Source organism: Benincasa hispida, chromosome 3, assembly GCF_009727055.1.
Source record: "Benincasa hispida cultivar B227 chromosome 3, ASM972705v1, whole genome shotgun sequence".
In the NCBI taxonomy this organism is placed as follows: Eukaryota; Viridiplantae; Streptophyta; class Magnoliopsida; order Cucurbitales; family Cucurbitaceae; genus Benincasa; species Benincasa hispida.
The window spans coordinates 38026954-38047937 of NC_052351.1; the positions used below are offsets into that span (position 1 = coordinate 38026954).

The following is a 20984-nucleotide window of genomic DNA, read 5'->3' on the forward strand; positions in this document are numbered from 1 at the left end:
AACGTAAATTTCTAATCATTCAGAAATTGTGTGGTTGCAGCTACATTCAAAGAAATGCATGATGAATTGGATTTTTTTTTTTTTTTTTTGGGGGGGGCGGGGGGTATGTTCAATTACCGTTAATCTGTACCTTTGCAAGATTATTGAAGCTACCAAATGTGATGAAGCCATTAGAAAGGGCTGGAGCACTGGACACAGTACCAGCCTCAGGAGAAGGTGTATAACAAAGGAAGCATTCTGGCAACCTAACTAACTCCTCAACGTGCCTGTGATAAATAAGGGCATGATAACACACACAACTAATGTAAAACAAAATAACTCCACAAGTTTTGTCCTTAAATTAGCAGATGCAGAAGACCTACTTCTGTCTTGTATTGGGAGGATCTGTCAGTGCATCTGTAATCCGGTAATCAATAGTGGGCAAGCCAGTTGTGTTTGGGTAGCCAATCCAAGTTACCTAAATAAAACAAGCACCGTGCATCAAAAGGGAACAAAACATTAGAACAAATGAACAACTGGAAAATGGAAAATTCTTAAGTTGACGTAATAATAACTAAATCCATCTATGCGTTTTTTCTTTTTCCAAACTTTCATCAAACAAATGAAAATATTATGGATGGGGAAGGAAAACTGAAGCCCTAAGCTCAAAAGGTGAACTTAAACTATAATTATAAAAAGGATTCAATCACAAAACCATCGCCAAATACAACCCACAAAAGTTAGATAATCAAGAATAAGTTAATAGACTTTTTTTCAAATAAGAAACAAATTTCATTGATGCAAAAGAAGGGCAATAGAATAGCCTATGCCATAGGAGATACAAGAGATTTCTCCAATTGGTCAAAAGATATGTGAGATAAGAGCTATAGAAAGATATACATTTGCACCAAGATATAGCAAGATAGATAATATGTTAAAAAAAAATCTATCGAAAGTGTATCCCCTTTCATTGAAGAGGCGGCTGTTTTGCTCCTTCCAAGAAATCCATAAGAGAAGAATCAAACACATCAACATGATCCTCTTTTAACCAGCGAAGGGGTTGCTAGTGAAAGTGTACATGAGGAGGTTAATAATCTTATTGGGAAAAGCAGTAGACCATCCGATGGAGAGATATCTCCTTCCAAAAAATCTATCAGCAAAAAGACAATTGATGAAAAGGTGACTCAAGTCTCATAGGTGGCTTTGCGACAGCAGTGTGGAGAGGGAACCATGTGAGGAAGTGCTGTTGAACTTTGTCATAAGTGTCAACGGCATTATGGCTAACTTCCCAAAAGTAGAACTTAACCTTTTTTTGGGGGTAAAAATCAGCCCAAATTGCGTCATGTAAGGGGTGCATCTCAAAGCCAACAATCATGCTGTATGCAACATTGAAAGCCAATCTTCAACTTACAAAGGATTTAGGAGTCTTTTCCCATTTTTTTTTTTAACAAGAAACAACCCACTTCATTAAGATAATAAAAGATGTTACAAGTGTATGAAAGGAAACAAACCATAAAGAGCAAAACTATTCAAAACTAAACAAAACAAAAAGGATCAGCAAATACACCAGTACATCTCAACTAGGTTGACACCTCATAGCATTCTCATCATTTCCTAGAAAGAAGAACTGAAATTCAATTGTTGAGTACAATACTGAGAAAACCTTGCCTATTTAAAGGCATACAATAGAAAGATAGTCTGAAAATTAAAAAACCACAACTAGGCTATTACAAGATCAAGAAAACAGGAAGATGAAGACGTTCCAATTGAGACTGATGTCTTGAATGGAGAAATCTTTAAAAGCTTTGGAGAGAGAGCACCAAGAGGAGGCATTGATAAGAGCGATATCGAATTTAAAGGAGCTAAAAGAAGCTTTGTCTTGAAACACTCTTTGATTCCTTTCGAACCATAGTTCTGATAACAAAGCTTTAACTGCATTGACCCAAAGTAATTTGGCTTCTTCTTCAAATTTGGACCAATCAAGAGTTGAAGCACATTTACCTTAAAATCATTGTCAAGAACCCAGCTAACATTGAAGCACTTAAATAAACATATCCAACAATTTTCTGCAAAAACGCACTGGAAGAACAAGTGTAAGAGAGATTATGAGTTTAACCAACAAAGAGAGCAAACCTGTGGAGAAATATAATGAGTAGGCAACTTCCTTTGAAGGATATCTGTACTGTTAAGCAAGTCATTCAGCATGATCCATATCGGTATATTCACCCTTCTAGGACTCTTGGACTTCCATAAGGCTGATTCTAGTAGCGGACCAATTGGGGAGGAGTAGGATAGGTGCTTTACAAGAGATGACTGAAAACATCCCACTTGGATCTAAAAACCATCTTCTTTTATCGGGAAGCGAATTAAGTTTAAAGTGGGAGAGTTTTCCAGTCAGAAGCTGGAAGTTTTCTGCCTCTTCATCCTTTAACAGTCTTCTAAAATAGAAAAACCAAGAAGTTGATGTCTCATCCCAATAGTCTTGTAATGAGCCTTCGGGCTTGGTGGAGATGGAAAAAAGACTAGGGAATGAGACTTTTAAAGGAACAATTTCCAACCAAGGGTCACACCAAAAACCTACCCTTTCACCATTACCAACTTTGAAGGCTGCCAAGGAGTCCACTTTTAGCCAAGATCTTGAGATGTTAATCCAGGGGCTTCTAAGGCTGCTGAAAGTTTTACCATTGGTGTGCCAACCAAACTTACTTCTTCCATGGATGCTTATAATTACTTTCCTCCAAAGTGAATTTTCCTCAATGATGAACCTCCACCCCCATTTTGCTAGAAGGCTTTGGTTTCTGAGTTTCAAGCCACCAATACCAAGACCACCAACTTCTTGAGAACAGGAGAAACTAGGCCCCATTTTACTAAATGATTTATTTTGCTTCGAAATGCCCTTCCCAAACAAAATTTCTCAAAAGTCTTTCTAAAATTCGAACCACCTTTTCTGGCATCAGGAAAAGTGACATATAGTAAGTTGGAATATGAGAAAGAACGACTTACAAAGGGTGGAGCGACCTCCTCTAGAAAGGTTGTATATCTTCCATTTGTCCAATTTACTTTGGATTTTATCGATCACTGGTTGCCAAAAAGCCAATTGTTTAGGGTAGCCCCCTAATGGAAGACCAAGATACATGAATGGGAGAGAGACAGCCTTGCAATTCACAATGGCAGCTTCTGATTGTAGCTTATAGCTGATTTTTCCCAATTAATCTTCAACCCAGAACACCACTCAAAGAGTTCAAGTATTTTCTTTAGGTTTCTAAGCTTTTCCTTGTCATCCGCAAATTGCAAAAGAGGAACATGAATTCTATCTTTGCCAACGATAAAGCCTTCAAACTTGCCTTTCTCATGAAGCTGGGACAGTAGTGCATTTAGGACTTCACTGACTAATAGAAGAAGAGAAGAAGAAAGAGGGTCACCTTGCCTTATTCCTCTTGAAGCTTGAATTCTGCCACGAGGTCTTCCATTTATGAAGATTGAGAATTTTGTGTTAGAAATACAGCCCATCATCCACATTATTCATCTTGAGTCGAAATTCTTTTCAACAAGAATTTTTTCAAGAAACTCCCAATCAACACAATCAAAGGCTTTTTCTAGATCAAGTTTTAAAATCCACCCTTTTTTTCCCTTGGATCGATAATCTTCAACCACTTCATTTGCTATGAGGATTGGGTCTAATATTTGTCTTCCTTCAATGAAAGCACTTTGTGAAGCCTCTATTATACTTGGCATTACCTTCTTCCTTCATGAATTGATTTGCCATACTAACTGCAAAAGCAAAGTTCTTTTATAATTATGATATCAAAAGAATTCTTCTTGGTTTCTTGGATCATGACCAAATCCAGGTTGACTTTTCTGATACATCTTCTTACTGCCAGTCTTTTGGTAGCATCACCCATGCCTCTTGTATTCCATGAAATGATTTTCACGATGTGTTCTTGTATTATCCCAAGATCAATCCACAGTCTTCTACCAACGAGATCAATTTACTGGGAATATCTTCTTTGTTAATAGGTTTAATGGAAGATCTGATGATACTAACTGTTTTAAGTTTTTCTTCAGGTTGAAACAAGCAGTGCAAATCTTGATGTTGCTCATAATCAAGGTAATCCTCTTCTTGGAGGAAATCAGGGACTATACTACCACCCTCATCACTGCTAATGCTGAGCAGGGAGTCTTCATTAGAGTCATAGGCTTTAATATCTACTAGTGGAGGGTTGGATATGCCTCGCATAAAAGCTACATGTGAGTCTCGGGCTTTGAAGTCTTGAAATGAGAAAGAGCAGGGATGAGAGGGAGAAGGGACTAACCTGAAAATAGGGCCGGAGGGTAATTGCACCTTGATACAACAGTTCTCCAATATGTCTTCATTCAACAAGGAAGTCCAGCCATTTTGGAAGGAGTTTTTCTTTCTTATGAAGTCCTTTCGAAAAGGTTTTAAAATGGAGGCCTTGCTTGTATTTTTTGGAATAATACCGAGTAAAGAAGAGGGTGAAAATTTGTTACCTAACGAGTCTTTTTGGAAGTAATAATTCAAGGTTGTGAAGGGTGTGAGAGGAGGGGGGGCTGAAGGTGACGCTCAGACTTTTTTATTAGCAGGAGAAGCATTTGACGCCTTAGGGGCCAAGAAATCAACACACGAAGGGGCTGTTGCAGTCGGATGGACTTCCTGACTATCCATTGTTAATAAATCTCCTCTATTGAATGTTTTGGACTGTTGGACTTCCTCGGAATAAAAAGATTTTTTGGGCTGTAGGGGATCCTCTAAGTAATTGAAGACAGCTGGGATTTCAAAAGAGGAAATTAAAGGTGTGGTTGGTGGGATAAACGAGTGTGAAACCGTTGGACTTCCTTTGGGGTGAGTTGGATTTTCTATAGGTTCTCTCCTCATTAAAGGAACCTCCTTCTCTCTTCTTAATGACACTTCTACTTTCTCTTTCTTTTTGTTCACACCAAACCGGTTAGGGGATTGAACGGTTTCTGATTGGTCTTCACAAGACTTAACTTCCGGCGGGCTAACTCCTAATCCATCCATCTGAAAAACCACCGGAGCTGCCTCTTCTGATGGAGAAGTCCCCTGAATCACCATTTCCGGTTGATTGGTAGTTTTATCCGCTGTTTGGGACAAAGAAGCCCTTGAAAACAGAGGATTTCTAGAGAAATTCAATTGATTAACTGCTGACTTAAGAAAAGACCATTCTTCAAACTCATTTGAATTTATTGATCCTTCATCTATCAAAACTTGATTAAATCTAACCTTTTCTACCGGATTTGAGAGGTTCTTTTCATTAAAAAACTTCTTGGCCTTCTTTGGAGGGTCTAAGAACTCAATATCACCAAAATGTAGAAAAATGCTTCCCCTGTTTTCATCTGAAACTTCTAGAGTTGCTAATAAAAACCCACATAAATTCTTCTTGACTTGAATTCTAGCTTCTGCCACATTTAAGAGGTTTAAAGTTTCTATAGCAATAGCTTCTAATCCACCAAAATATGAACCTATTGCTTCGAAAATTTGCTTGCACCAAAACTCTAGTGGCAGATTTTTAATTGAAATCCAGCCTCCATAACCTTTAATTAACCTTGGGCGGCTGTGTAAAGTAGTGTTCCACCTTTCAAATTTTAGATGAAGCTGTCCAATCTTTTGCCACACTCCAGGATGTTCAATAAAATCTTCCAATTCCCCCTTTTCCAACTTTATTAAGCTGATTCCGCTGAAAGAGGATTGATGATAGTTTTAGAATTTGACCAAAGCTTTACTTCCTTTGAGACTTCCGACCATTCATTGAATTCACAAAACCGACTGACTACCCACAAATTGTTGAAATCTTCCTTGAGGACATCTGGGTTTTTTTAACCCAAAAATTGGTTTTGCTTTGTTTTTTAGTGATCTGAGGGGGCAGGGGAGTCTGTTTGTCTGAAAAGGCTGACTTATCCAAGGATTTTCTACCCCTTACTATGTCTGCATAGGAGTTTGGGACCGTGAGGGGGATTTTTATCACCTGACCAGCTTCAAATAAAGACAATGCATCACTTAACATGTTAGAGAAGGAATGCCAACCTGAATTAAGGGTTCCTGATGGAACATGGATGAAGAAACGTCATCCAACTGCAGGCCACACGACACATCTTAAAAACCATTTTGAGTAGACTCTGATCTTTAATATCTTGGTTACCCCGAATGCATCTTGACCGCTTTTGACAAAGAAGCTAGAGGTTGGAAGCTTCGAAAGGGCTGAAATGTTTTCCGCAAACCAAAGTAGCTGTGATTTTGCCAAGGAGGTTTGCTTCTTGGCTTCCACGTCTTCTATGATAACAGAACCAGCTTGGAGGAGGGCACAGAAATGGTTGTCATTAATCCTACATCTTATAACTTCGACGGCTGAATTAGACTTGGAAGGGAGGGCCGATAGGAGGGCCATGAGGAACGGATGTGAGAAGAGTCAAGGGGAAGACAAAGGACGGTGGAGAGTTTAGTCAGAGCTTGATCGGAGAGAGGGAGAGAGCACGGTGTTAGGTCGGAATGGGAAGCCGGAGAGAGGAGAAGGGAGAGAGGAGGGAGCATTTTCGTAATCTCTCACGGCTTTTAAAATGAGATATTTAGGAGTCTTTTCCCATTTGATGAGCAAGGATTGTGGATTGGCAGGTGAAGGCACCCAGTGCAAGTTTGAACATAACACTGTCTTTTGCTAACTTAAAAACTTACCTTTTCAAGCAATGTAGAGAGTGCCAAATATGTTTCTACTCAAGTAAAAGGATTTTTTGTTCTCTTTTGAAATGGGCAATTTCATCATTAATATGAATTTTATAAGATCCCCGATCCAAGGGAGTTACAGGAAAAACTCTCCTATTGGATAATATAGAGGAAAAAGCTAAGGCCAGCACAAGGTTCATTGGGAGGGTCGTGTACCGACTAAAGGCGAAGAGGATGAGGTGTCAAAGTTCTGCAGCGTATTCACAAGAAAGGAAAATATGGCTTTGGGATTCAGTACTATTTCTACATAGCAAACCATTCCTATTTCCAAAGAGTCTAGTCTAGAATGTGCTCGAGCCGAAAAGTAGATGTGAGGTTATAGGCCTTTCCAATCTTCAACGTCCACCTCTTGAAGACTTTTTTTTCTCAGAACAAAGGTCCTAATTTGCGCTTCTTCGTTCCATGTCTCCTTGACAGAAGCACACTTCCTTACAGAAAGTCGAACAGAGGGAAGGCCTCCACTAAAGGAATACAAAGCCAAGAGACTTTCCAAAAAAGGGTGCTTCCACCATCTCCCACTTGGTGTAAAAGCCTATCAAGTACCAGATTCAGATACTTAATAATTTACTTTTAAGGACCTTTTGGATTGGTAAAGGAAGATTTTCTCACATTTGTTGCAAAAGGTCCTTGGACTTCAAAGAGTATAAACCGTAACCTCTCTTATCTATGGGGTGCTGCAGCTTTTCCTAGTTAACAAGATGTTTTCCTTTGTTTTCCCCCGATCCTTTCCACAAAAAAGTTCTAAAAGACTTTACTAGGGCCTTTGAATTTTGTAGGCATCTCATACATGGACATAAAGTATACAGGGAGGTTAGAGTATGGTGACCTCCCCTCGAAATGAATGTGTTTTTTCCAAGAACCGAAACTTTGTTCCACTTTATCAATCAATGGATCCCAAAAAGATAATGATCTATGGTTGGCCTTTAAAGTGGCCCTAAGATAGGCATTAGGCCCAACTATCTTCTTTACAGCCAAACTCGGACGCCCAAAAACTCTAATTTGATGCTAAAATTTAGCCTAAATGTTTCCTCAAACACCCTCACAACGTTGAAGAGGTTATTTATGACTGTATCTTTGTTGGAGGAGAGGAGCATGGTATCGTCTGCAAAAAGAAAGGAGGTGGTGAATGCTCAATGATCTATTGGCCTAAGTGAAAACCTTCAATGAACTTTATATTTGTTGCATATTCCATAAGCCTGCTGAAAAGGGAAAGGGTCCCTCTGGCAGAGGCCCCTAGTTGCAAAGATCTTACCCTATGTGCCCTGTTGATGATGATGGATAAATTTGCTAAAGATATACAGTCGAAAATCCACTTCCTCCAAGTGATTCCAATTCCCTTAACCATGAGAATTTCATCCAGAAAAGTCCAATCGACCTTATCAAAGGCTTCCTCCATATCCAACTAAATCACAACTCCTTTTTTTCTTTTTTTGAGACCATTCTTTGGGAATGAGAGAGACATCAAGAATTTCCAAGCAAATTGTTGCTCGATGAAAGTGCTTGAGATAACTTTCTTCAGCCTATAAGACAAAACCCTTATGATGATCGTGTCGGTCCGGTTCGTTTTTCGATTTGAAAACTGAACCGAATATATATATATATATATATATATATATATATTATATGGGTTGTGTGTGTATAACCGAAAACCAAAAACTGAATTGAATGTTTGCAGTTCAATTCGCGGATCAAACAAACAGTTCAATTCGGTTTAGTATGTATCCAAACCAAACCGTGAACATTCCTAAGACAAATGTAGGTCTCATTTTATTATATACCATTCTTGAAAAATTTTGGAACACTCATGATATTGCCTTTGAAGATGATCCAAAATCTTCTATAGAGTTTTACAATGTAGCCATCCCATCCTGGGTCTTGTTGGACTCAAGTTTTGCATCACTTACCGGATTTCTTCTTCAGTGAAATCTTTTTCGAAATCACTTGCTTGTTGAGGGAATTTGGGTCCCAATTTCGAGGGTGAGGGAGGACCTGAACACCATCCTTTTTGGCATACAATAAATTGAAGTTTAGAAGATCCTCTTCGATGCCCTTATCATAAAGGTGGCTTTTTTTCCTCATCATAAACAAGGTTTTCACCATCCCTGATAAGATCTATGTGATGGTGTTCTTTCTTCTTTTTGTTGCAACCACACAATAACATATATATACATATATGATAACCTTGCAAAACATCTCTCCCATCCAGTCCCATTAACCCCCCAACACCTGCAAACAAGCCTTCTACCTTTCCCCTTCAATCTACTTCACCACTAAACTCCACAGCCCCTATACCCTCACCACCTTAGGATTACGCAACCATTCACAACACGGTTTCTCCCACAAACATCAACAACATCAGGGTTCTGCCCATCTCTACATGCCCTTATCCTTCACCACCTGTGGACTACCCAACCATTCATAACCCAGTTTCATCTTCGATCATCATCAACTATGTGCTACCCACTACTATCAAGAAAACTATCTTTTGACCTGGTACAAAACACTCCACATCCATCATAGCTCTTCCTCCCGACACTGATTCGGAAGCTTATCTTTCTAGCCCCATGCCTTACTTGCCTCATGCTCTACATGAACACCCGGAAGACGATTGGTATGATTTTTTTCCCTCCAACAAGGTTTGATCTTTCAACCAAGCTCCTCATTTGATGACATTGGCTCCATGGTTTACAGAACTTGACCTTTACATAAAGGTGATCCCAGCTCGAAAGCATCCTAACCGATTATCAACCAACAAAGGGGTGGAGAGAACTACAAAATCTAGAAAGCTCTATATCGTATGAGAAAAAAGCTGAAGATTTTCTTAGAGAAGGGTTGTTATCAACTTGATTCCACTTATTTGTTTCCGCATTGTTAGTCTTTGAAAGAGGCTGTTTGGAACCAGTTTTTATGGGTAGGCCTTATTCTTTTTGGATGTGCTTCACCTTAGAGATCCTTAGAGCTTTTGTTTTGGGCCCTCTGCTTTAATGTTTTTATCCACACATATTTGGTTGTACATCATCATCTTTTCTTCTTGTGTTCATGTATTCTTTTTTGGATGTAATTATTCTCTCTCATTTGGGCTTCATCTATTTTTTTGGTGAATCTCTTTATTGTACTCTTTGGAGTATTTCATTCATCAATGAAATGTTTATTACAAAAAGAAAAATGATAACCTTGCAAAATCCGAGTTTACCAAGGAACTTCACCTGGCTAATTTTCTGGCTCTTTAAATCATTGTTTCAAAGAAAAAGAAAAGTAATGTATCAATAATAATAATGATGATAATAAATTTAAAAAGGAGAGAGAGATAAAGTTTTGTGGATTCCTGGTGTGGACATTCTTTGGAGCTGCTGATTGGAAAGGAACCAAAGAACACTTCAAGATAAACTTATTGATTGCAAAAGCTTTTGCAGTAATGTACAGCTAATTGTCTCTTGGTGGTGTTATAAAAATATGAAATTCTTTTGTAATTGCCTTATTCCCACAATCCTTCAAGATTCGAAGGCTCTTGTGTGGTTAGTTTTATGGGAGGGGGATCTCTCTTCCCCTTCCCTTTAGGTTGTCATGAGGTTCTTTTTTTAATACATCCTATCAAAAAAAACAAAAAACAAAAAAGGCAAACGATAGTGGAGTTCAATTTTTTGCCTAAAGGAAAGCCAAGATAAAAAGGAAGGCAGTCAGTTCAAAGCGTAAAGGTTTGTCCAAGCTTTCCACGAATCTTCTAGCATCATATAGACCAATTACAGGCTGTAGCTGGGTTTTCCAGATTAACTGACAGACTCACCACTGGTTCACAAGAGTTCAAGCATCTCCATAGCCGCCTAATCATTATAACCAAAAGAGACGAGACTAATTTAGGCCTTGTCCCTATCTCTACTAGAATAAAACCTAAATAGCTTTCTTTAATCTTCATACAAGCCTCCACCACATCAATTTGAATCCTAATCTTTATGCATGAACATTTGCCAATCATTCAATAATAAACGTCGGCAATAGGTTGCTCCAAGACAATATTTAATATGAACATGACACTAATACAAGGACAAATGTCAAAAGCATCTGTAAAGAAAAATCAATAACATCGATGCAGGTACCATCTGTTAGACAATTGGAGACTCTGGGGCACAGTGCCAATTACATACGGAATATATTCAACAATACATAGACAACAATTTTATACAGCAGGACACTAAAACGTAAATGGTAGCTGTTCCAAACCCAAAATTAATGCAAGCTAATGAAGAAATTATCCACTAACAAAAGATTATAGAAAACAACAAATATATCTTCCAGCATACCTGAACAGGCGCAGGTCTACATGCCATCATCCCCAACTTGTTATTAGCAGTATGGCCAGTAAGTTCCACCAAGATATCAACTTTGTCTTCCCTGACCATGCTTGCAACCTTTTTTTCATCAATTCCATATATATCCCTCCAAACCCCACCTTGTTTTAAGACCTTGTCCCTAAACCTAATAGTTTTTGCATCTGCCTGTAAAATCAGATGAAACGGTCGGTATTGCAACTGGAGCAGTGAAAAATAGCAGGTCAAATGGACCATTTTTCTTGTATAAACTTACAGGAAACAAAAATGGAAAGATACGTAACATTAATGATACTCAACAGAATTATTACCAATATGTAGATTGTAGAATTAATGTAATTAAAAGAGACAGGTCTAGGAGGGTTATTAAACTTCAAGTCCAGTTAATGAGAATTTTAAATGTACAAACATTAGAGGTTGGCAATCATGGCTAAGTTTACAAGAAAAGAAATTGAAAGAATCTGAACTGGTAAGCTTGGTGATATTACTGATTCAGCTTGATAGGCTTTGGAATGTCAAGAAAAATTACTTTTAGTACCAGTAACATAGTAGGGGAAATGCTTTGATATAAAAAAATATATATGATGCAAAGTGACAAAAAAAAAAAACAAAAGTTACATATAATCAAGCGTTTTAAAAAAACTTGCAACGCTGTAACTGTATACCTTCACAACAGCTGAATAGACCACAACTTTGTAATTTGCATAATCATGATGAACTAGAGGGGCTTCAACGAAATATGACACTGAATGAGTAAAATAATCGGGAGACACATAGCCAATAACAAGTGGACGCTCAGGATCTTTAGGGTTATCCCATGACGTATACTGTGGATACAGCCTCATAAATCGCCTGCCCCAATCCCTATATAATTACCAATAAGCCTAGTTAACTATAGGACATCGAGTTAACATCAAAGCTACAGAAAAAAATTTGACATCAACATGTTAGTGCCAATTCTTCTTTTGTATCATTTGTCACTCAATCAAGGTATTGTTTGTAATTATTAACAGATAGAATTCTTCTTTTGTATTCACTTCACCGTAATTCATATCAATGAAATTAATTGTGATTCCAATACAAATAAAATTATAATAATATTTTAAAGAGAAAAAAAACATTGACTTTCTTTGTAATAAAGACAACTGACCTTCCATAATGGTATGATATTTTCCACTTTGGGCATGAGCCCTTATGAATTTGCATGTGGATTCACTCAAACAAACTTTGATTTGTTTTAGGAATATTAAGAAGATTAAAAAAACAATAAAAATAAAAGAAAACCAAGTTGATGCATGCACTAAAGATTGGTAATGTAGGGGTTTTAGGATAAAGGAACCATCTGGAACCTGTGAGCCTCATAAAGTTTATCTTCATGCCCTTCATCAATGTAGTTCAAAGCAAGCAATCGGTTCTGTGTGAACAAGAAATGAAAATGTAAGAAATTGTTGTTTAAGGAAGCAAGTACAGAATTAGAAAACAGAAAATTTTATTCATGGACTAATGATCATAATACAATATGTCCTTTGCAATAAATGGAAATAAAAAATAAGAAAGGTGGACTCCAAACAACTAATCGATGCAGTCTTTCTGACTGCAGTTTTGCTTCAGGAGGATAAATCAGCCTTTCTAGAATGAGAAGCAAACTCTTTGCCAGACTTTCAAAAACCTTCTAAAATAGTGCCCTTTTAATGGCTACGTATAAGTGTAAATGCTTACATCCATTTTCCGATGATAGTATTACTATTACCTTACCTTTTGCCAAGTGGATAACTTTTTTGAAACTCCAACTTTGGGCTCTTGGGTTTATTCACTATGAAAAATTTGTCTCTTTCTTCTAAAAAATTAGTATAACGTTGTGTACAAGGAACCACATTCACCCTTCTCTTTCCACATCAACTTATGATTGGATTCTTGTACAGTTCACAGCCTCAGATCTATTGTAATTACTCCACCTTCCTTGTTAACTTAGATTGGAAGCTTTTTTTTTTTTTTTTTGTAAGTTTGAAGGGTAAGGGACTTCTGGCCCCGTTAGGCTTTCTTTTTCATCTTTTGGAATGAAAGGTTTTCTGCTGTCTCTTATACACATCTAGATGTGTATAAGAGACAGTGCGTGAGGGAAGTAATGAGAGGAATATAGAGAGAACTGAATGAAAAACACCAGGAGACACCAAACACCAAACTTTTCCGTCTCTGCAGAGTCGTAGACAGTAACCAAAATACAAGAAAAACTTTGAAAGACGGACTAAGGCACAAGCCAACTCTAAAAGGATTTTTTAAAAAAACAAGGACATAAGACTCACAAGATACCCAATTGGCACTACAAAATGAATAAAGAACTACCTGGCCAGCATTCCGGGAATCAGGGTCTATTTTAAGGCAACGCTCATAAGCATCAACCGCCATGGAAATATTCCCAGCATCCCTATGCAAAACTCCTGCACCCAAATAATCAAATGGTCATTTTTTCTGAATAGATCTGTCAATCTTTCAAAAAGAAATAATCTTAATTCTTATATAAAAAATAAAATAAAATAAACTAAATAATTGTAATCTAGACTATATATCAACGGGCTACAAGAAGAAAAATTATCTAGCTGCATTTTCCTTTTCTTTTCTTTTAATAATTAAACTACTACAATATTTTCATTCATTCAATGAACAGTTTCGTTTCTTGTTAAAAAATTCAACTACTACAACTATTTCCTTAACTTTTTATACCACTTTATCCTGTTTTAGTCAAGCTTTGCCTTGATTTCCTTAAATCAAATAAATATCATTTTTCTATACAAATTAATTAAATAGTGTTTGGAATGACACTAAACAATAAAATGCAGTAGGCAGCAGAAAAAGTGTTGAGGTGGCTAAAGATTCAGCTAGAACATGTTTCTTCCTCATTCACATTACATATAATAAGAAATATTTTACACAATTGAGAGCATTATTAAATCGTTTAGCATTATCGATGAACTAAAATGATAGATCTTCAAGCTTGGAATACTTTTCAGTAACTATTAAGAAAGGAAAAACTGCCAATACTATATAAAATATATAATTCATAAACATGTGGAATGCATGCGAGTCAAATGAATAATATTACTATAATAAGTCGTATAGTCCCACGTGAAAACCTAAATTAATGATATAAAAAAAATCACAATCGCAATAAAGCAAATTACTAGACCTAATCACAATAAATGAGGATGGAAAGTTTCAGCACACTGACGTCACAGAGCTGCACATTTTACACGTGTGCATTCAAGAATTAAATTGTACATTCCAGAGAAAAAGTTCAGAAGGGACCTAAGTTATTGTAAGCTTCTGCATAAGTTGGATTGGCAAGAATAGCTTTTTCAATCATGCTTGCTGCAGCATCCATTTTCCCCTGATTGTAATTGTAATTTTATGAATTTAGCATCCCAAGTAAAAGTTCACTTAAAATGCTACTATCAGTCAAGAGTTAGTACAAGCACCTGGACCGTGTAGACAACACCAAGATTGTTCAAGGACTGAGAAAAGTTGGGTTTTATTGATAAGGCAAGCTGAAAAGAAAAACACAAAAATGATAGAAAATCCACAATGTCAACATTTCAAAAAGTCATATAGAAGAAAGAAGAAATCAAGTGGATAACTAGGGAAAGAAGTAACCCTACTTGATAACATTCTACCGCTTTGTCCAGGTTGTCCTGATCCTTATATATAACCCCTAAATTATTACATGCCTCCGCACAATGAGGATTGAAATGGAAAGCTAGCTCATAGAAAACAATAGCCTGCAGAGCCAAAGAGATTAAAAAGTTCACAAGATTTTCAATTAACATAAATAATTAAAGAATGAGGGGGTGAGCGGAAGAGAGAGAGATAATCGTTGGAAAGAACATGCATATCTGCATTCAAAAGAAACACTAGGGAGGGAAACAAAAGGAACTTGTCCTCCACAAGAACTAACCATGTCAAACTTAAGCATTTCACCATATGCAACCCCAAGATTGTACATAGCATCAGCATAATGCCAATTGTAATACAGAGCTCTCTTATAATATGCTACACCCTGGTTAATATCTCCCTCCAGTTTAACCTGAATACAAAATTATATTCATAATCAGAAACCCTCGACAAAATCTCAGGGGAAATTTTAAAATATAAATTACTTTTTTAAAATAAATGGAACTGGTAGTTCTAGAGCCTGTTCTAACTCCTAAATGGAACTGGTAGTTCTAGAGCCTGTTCTAACTCCTAAATGGAACTGGTAGTTCTAGAGCCTGTTCTAACTCCTAATATAGAGAAAGAAGATGGAAAAGGACCAAAAAAAATTGATTTCCTAGAGCCTGTTCTAACTCCTAATACGAAACAACTTATTGTGGACCTATTCAAGTTCATCAACTTTGTCCACAGATTTTTATTTTTGGATTAGCAACCAAATCACTTGTCGCATACTGATAATTGCATCTCTCTCTCTCTCTCTCTCTCTCTCTCTCTCTCTCTCATTGAAGTAAGAATAGAAAGGATAAGAACATTTGCTAAGAAGACAACCTTTGTTCCTAAATCTGTCAAGGCAATTGCCATATTATTCTTTGCAATCTCAAAATTTGGTGAAACAGCTAGGCACCTGACACCACAGACCAACCAATCAGAAAGATATATGATCAGCATTAATCAAACACAAATACCTGAGATCTGAGAAAAAATTAAACAAAGAAATAACAGAGGGAAATCAACGACAGCACCAAACAACTGAAAGGGTAAGGCTACCTATCATAACAGGCAATAGCTGACTCTAAGTCCCCACGGTTTTTATATATTACACCCATGTTGCAATATGCTTCAGCATACATGGGTCTCTCTAATGCAGCCTTCTCATAGCAATTAAGGGCTGTGTCATACTGCATCATCTCAGAATAGACAACGCCAAGATTATAATATGCAGGCTGCAGTTGCATAGGAAGTAAAGGTATAAGAACATAGCTTTATGCAGGGTCAATTTAAAAGGTAGACGGCCAGAAGTAAGAATAAGATGAGTTGTAAGATTACAGCATAGTGTGGATCTATTTTGAGGGCTTCATAGTACTTCTGAATTCCATCTTGACTGTTACCATTGAGTTTTAAGCTGGTCCCAAGGTCAGTCAAAACAACTGCTAGGCATTCAGCAGCTGGTCTGTAAGAAGGGTCTGCTCTCAAAGCCTTTTGATACGACTGTCCAAAGCAAGTGAATCAAGAATTCGCAACAAAATTAACGTATAATTTTTTTTGGGAGGAAAATTAACACAAATTTTGCAAAAGAAAAAACATAATTAGCATAAAACATAAGCAAACAGTTGGGATAAAGTATAAAGTATAAAGGCCTGCAACAGATAAAATGATGTAGTTTATTTGTAACTTTCTGGTTGTAGCCGTTGGGTGGGTGTTATTTGTTTGTTATCATTCTGTATCAGTCCTTTGATTAAGGATTGTAATTTGTAGCTGGTTATTAGTTACCGTGTTGTAACTTAGTGTTTTTCTGTTTTGTTTTATGTTCATCTCAAGAGGTCAGTATTATAAGCTGGTTTATTGTACTTCTTGTGTGGTTTATTGGGTCTTTGTATCTGTTTCTTGGCAAAGTCTTTCCAGCTTGATTATAATTCTGATGTAGGTGTATTTCTTGTGTGGTTTCTTGGGTCGTTGTGTCTGTTTCTTCATTGGTCTTTGTCAAGTTCTTTGCAATTGTTCAAATGTTGTTTTACTCAAGTTAAAGTTTAGATCTTCAGATTCGCCCATTTGGTTTGTTATTGTTATTGCTTGGTAAAGGCTACTGTTCAGCCTATCTTTTTTTTTTTTTTTTTTTAATAGGAAACAAACAAGTATATTCATCAAACAAAGAAAGGAGAACCTAAGGGCAAGGGGATGAGGGGACCCCTCCCTGGAGGACTAATACAGGAGGGTCTTCCAATTGTTAAAGTTCATCAAAAGGCTATAATTACAAAAGAATTTGGTGTAATTAGTGCACCACCAAGAGGCAAGAGGCCATATGTTGAACACAAGTCCAAAAAGAATCAAAAGAAGAAAACTTGTCTTTAAAAATTCTACTATTTCTTTCATTCCAAAGACACCAAAGAAGAGCCCGAGTGGCACATCTCCAAAGAATCTTCCCTTTAACACTAAAAGCATGGCTGTCAAGACCTTCCAGAAGCCAGACATCAACCTTTTTCGGAAGACAGCAATTCCACCCAAAATGCTAAAAACATTGGACCACCCCTTGGAAGCATAATCACAGTGTAAGAAAAGATGGTCCAAATACTCCTCGTCTCTCATACAAAGGCTACAGATAGAGGGGGGGAGAGAGCTCATTTTAAGCTTCCTTTGCAAATTGTCATGAGTATTGAGACTATCAATATGTGTATTCACAAGCTATTGTGGCTAATTGAAAATCAATATAAGAAAAGCTAGTTGGATGACCTAATAGGCTAGTTTAATTAGACCACCACCTGGAAAATTTTAAATCTCTATAGTGGTTTTTCAAGGCTAATCTGCATTCCATTCTTATTTCTTCTCAAAGTCATCACTAATGCATAAACAAAAGGACTCCCATTTTTAAACACCGCCAATAGGATGGAGAGGCAATTATAAAAGCATTGAGAGAAGTTTCCATCGGTCCTTTCACTTGGTCTCAAGATGGAGAGCTGGTTCTATATTCCGGGGGCCTTCACCTTTCCGCTTTTGTAATAGTTGGTTGCTCAATAAGGACTGTTGATTGGAAACATTTTTGAGTTGGTAGCTTTCATGGATGGGTTGGTTTTGTTATTAGTTCTAATCTGAGAAGCTTGAAGAATGTTCTTAAATCAGGGCAGATTGATTTTGAAGAAATAAGAAGAAAAGAGAAGAGGGTCTTTTAGAGGAAATTGACAATAAGTTGTGCCTGCTGAAAATTCCGGGTCTTCTTCAATTATATCAGATTTGAGAGTATTTTTTAAAGCTAAATTGTTGACTACGTGGTCTCAAAGCTAGTTAGTGGATATTGAAGTTCTCCGAGGAGAAAAGCATGGAATATGGAGAGATGATATTCAACTTTACTCCAACATTAGCATTTAGTTATTGACTTTACCGAGGCATAATTAGGTACTATTCTGAGAATTGTGGTGGATCCGGCCATGTTTTTCAAGCCACATTTGATATGGTCCTTTGCTAGAGTTGTACGTAAGATGTATTATTCTTTTAGATTGTTGAGATGTATTCTTCTTTTAGATTGTTGAGATATATTGCTCTTTTTGGATTGATTCGAAAGTTATACAGCTTGTATGGATTTGATGTGGGTGCTTTGGGGGTGTCAACCTTGTTGAGATTCCCGGGTGCACCTCCTAATCCTTAGGTTCTTTTTGTTTTTTTGCATCTTTCTATTATACTTTTAGCATTAGTCTCATGTCATTATTTCAATGAAGAGGCTACTTTCCATTTAAAAAAAAAAAGCATTGAGAGAAGTCAAAGGAACTGAACTGACTAAACATCGCAACAAATCAAAGTGCAATAACGCACCATATAAGAGTATCAAATCAAAAAAATATACATGTTAACATGCAAGCAGCCTTCTCTAATCTCTAAAAGAACACACCAATAAGCCATTCGAGCTCCAGATCTGTCCATGACAAATCAATTACTACAAAAGAATTTCCGAAGTATGCATGTAAGAACGTGGTAATTTTGTGAATATAAAGCCAGGAATGAAGGAATGAAGGAATTGACACTTGAATTATAGCTTAGCAAGTAATAATGGACTTAAGGGAAATCAGGTGCCGCATATAGGCTTCAAATGAACTATATTTTATATCTCTAACATGGGGTGTTAAGTTTTGTAACTTACAGATGTTAAGTTTCAAAGCATACCTCAGCAGCCTCCACAAGACGACCTTCCTCCTTGTATAGAATACCACAATGTGTGAACGCACATGCATTTTGTGGATCCAACCTGATGGCTTCTCCAAAACTTTCAAACGCAGGCTTGATCATGTTCTGCATCTGTAGGCATATTCCTTTGCCAATATGAGCTTCCAAGTTATCACCATCTTTCTCTAATACTTTCTCGTAAAGGACAAGAGCATCAGCAAATTTGTTTCTTGATCGAAGAATGTTGGCAAAGAAGAGACCATCCTTGCCTTCAACCTTCTTCTCTGCTGAATCAATACTCACTAGAGATGAACTCGTTTTGGAGGAAGACTGTGCAACTTGCAAGAAACCATTTTCTCTCACAGGGACTATCTCCTTTCCACTACTATTGTCTTTTTCGGTCCAATCCATTTATGCCCAACAACAACCTTAGATTACAATATCAACAATGACCATTGGTACTAAACTCCGTCATTGATGCCTCCAAAACCAACTTAGCAACAGACCCTAGTATGGCTCTAAGATAGAACCCACTCCACCAAATCAGAAGCTTCTTCAGCCTAACCTATCACAGAAAACACACCTCGAACCCTATTATTCGATTGCAATCATAAAAACCACCAAAACCCAATAGCCAGAAACAAAATTCACTACACACTGGAATAAAACCCCAAAAACCTTAAACCCAAATAATAACTAATCAAACAAACAGCAAAGCAATACAGAAAAAATAAAACAAAGAAAAGGGTCGATCAATAATAAACAAATCAATACGAACGAGTCAAAAAAGAGTTGGAGCTTACACGAAATGTTCAATCTTCCTCCTCCGAGTTCTATATTATGAACCCCAGTTAAACATTGACAGCAAAGAACAAGGACTGGTAGACTAATCCACTGATAACGGAAGCTGCTTAAAAGCCCCCCCTTCCGTCAAGCCCACTGATAGAATCAACAAAATGAAGAAGTGGGTAAAGAAGAGGAAGGAAAAGGCAACGCCAGTAACCGAAGAAAAGCGAGAGAGAGAGAGCTGGGTCTGTGATGAAAATGGCGAAGGAAAGGAGCCAGCCGAGAAGTAGCGAGGTCTCTGCTCTGCTGCTCTGCTTCTCTGCTACTCTCTCTCTCTCCGTAAAGGCGAATGATGATTCGATATTGCCCCAAAACCCCAAAAATCCGTCGGTTAATTGAAAAACTTTAGAAACTTCTTCTTAATAACATCCAAACCAACAGATTAAGAGAAATTAGGGAATTGGATATGATATGGCTTTTGGCTGTGTTCTACTACTCGTTCGCCGATAATTTTGCAATTCACGCCCACGCCCATCTCCATTTCCCTTTATCTATGTTTACAAAATCATGATCGTCTTGCTTTCTTTTTAAATTTTAGTTTTAATATTGTTTTGTTTTTCCACAATTTAAGAAATGATCTTTATTTTTATTTTTATTTTTTTAAAAAAATAATGATAAATTGTGGATTATGGTTTTAAATAACAAAACTGCTAAAAATATTTTTAATTATAGTAAAATACTACTACATATTTATCATTGATAGACAGTAATATTTTGTTACATTTGTAAATAAGTTGACTTATTTTCTTATATTTGAAAATAACCCAACAAACATTAGGTTAAATCCCATGTTTTATCATTTTTTATTTCTTGTATTCTAATTGCTAGTTTAATTTGGTCTTTGTTTATAATTGTTGTTATTGTTGTTCTTTTTTCTTGTTTGGTTACAGGTGGTTAGATTATTAGAGTAAGTTATATTTTTTAGGAAAATTAAACAAGAGCAGATGTTAGGAAAAATCAAAGTAGTATTTATTTTCTTGGTGGGTGAAGCGGAAGTTAGTGTAGAGTTCTCATATCCAATTTGCTGTAATTTAAAAATAAAAAATCAACATTTACAAATATCATATTTGATAACTATTTCGTTTTTTGTTTTGATTTTTTAAAATTAAGCCTATTTATTCTTCATTTCTTACGATAATTGCATCTTTCTTAACTACAATGATTGAATTCGTAATCAAATTTTAAACTTTTTTAAAAACTATTTTTTTAGTTTTCACATTTCAGTT

General features: G+C 36.7%; 1 protein-coding gene across 3 annotated transcripts in view; it reads right to left on the reverse strand.

The window, feature by feature from the left end:
• LOC120072620 (probable UDP-N-acetylglucosamine--peptide N-acetylglucosaminyltransferase SPINDLY) overlaps positions 1-20246 on the reverse strand; it is a 28202-nt gene extending 7956 nt beyond the window's left edge. The window contains exons 1-15 of one of the 3 annotated variants that reach the window (XM_039025033.1): positions 19716-20246; positions 18913-19472; positions 16090-16251; positions 15811-15986; positions 15592-15667; positions 15008-15136; positions 14712-14831; positions 14532-14600; positions 14362-14443; positions 13402-13496; positions 12408-12472; positions 11724-11922; positions 11032-11226; positions 363-457; positions 131-266 (exon numbers count right to left, since the gene is read on the reverse strand). In XM_039025033.1, coding sequence (XP_038880961.1) covers positions 131-266; positions 363-457; positions 11032-11226; positions 11724-11922; positions 12408-12472; positions 13402-13496; positions 14362-14443; positions 14532-14600; positions 14712-14831; positions 15008-15136; positions 15592-15667; positions 15811-15986; positions 16090-16251; positions 18913-19323 — 2010 coding nt within the window. In that variant the 5' untranslated portion in view covers positions 19324-19472; positions 19716-20246. Of the gene's footprint in view, positions 1-130; positions 267-362; positions 458-11031; positions 11227-11723; positions 11923-12407; positions 12473-13401; positions 13497-14361; positions 14444-14531; positions 14601-14711; positions 14832-15007; positions 15137-15591; positions 15668-15810; positions 15987-16089; positions 16252-18912; positions 19478-19715 lie in introns of those variants that run through there. The other 2 variants (XM_039025031.1, XM_039025034.1) reach the window with 2 other exon arrangements.
• Positions 20247-20984: the final 738 nt, after the last annotated feature.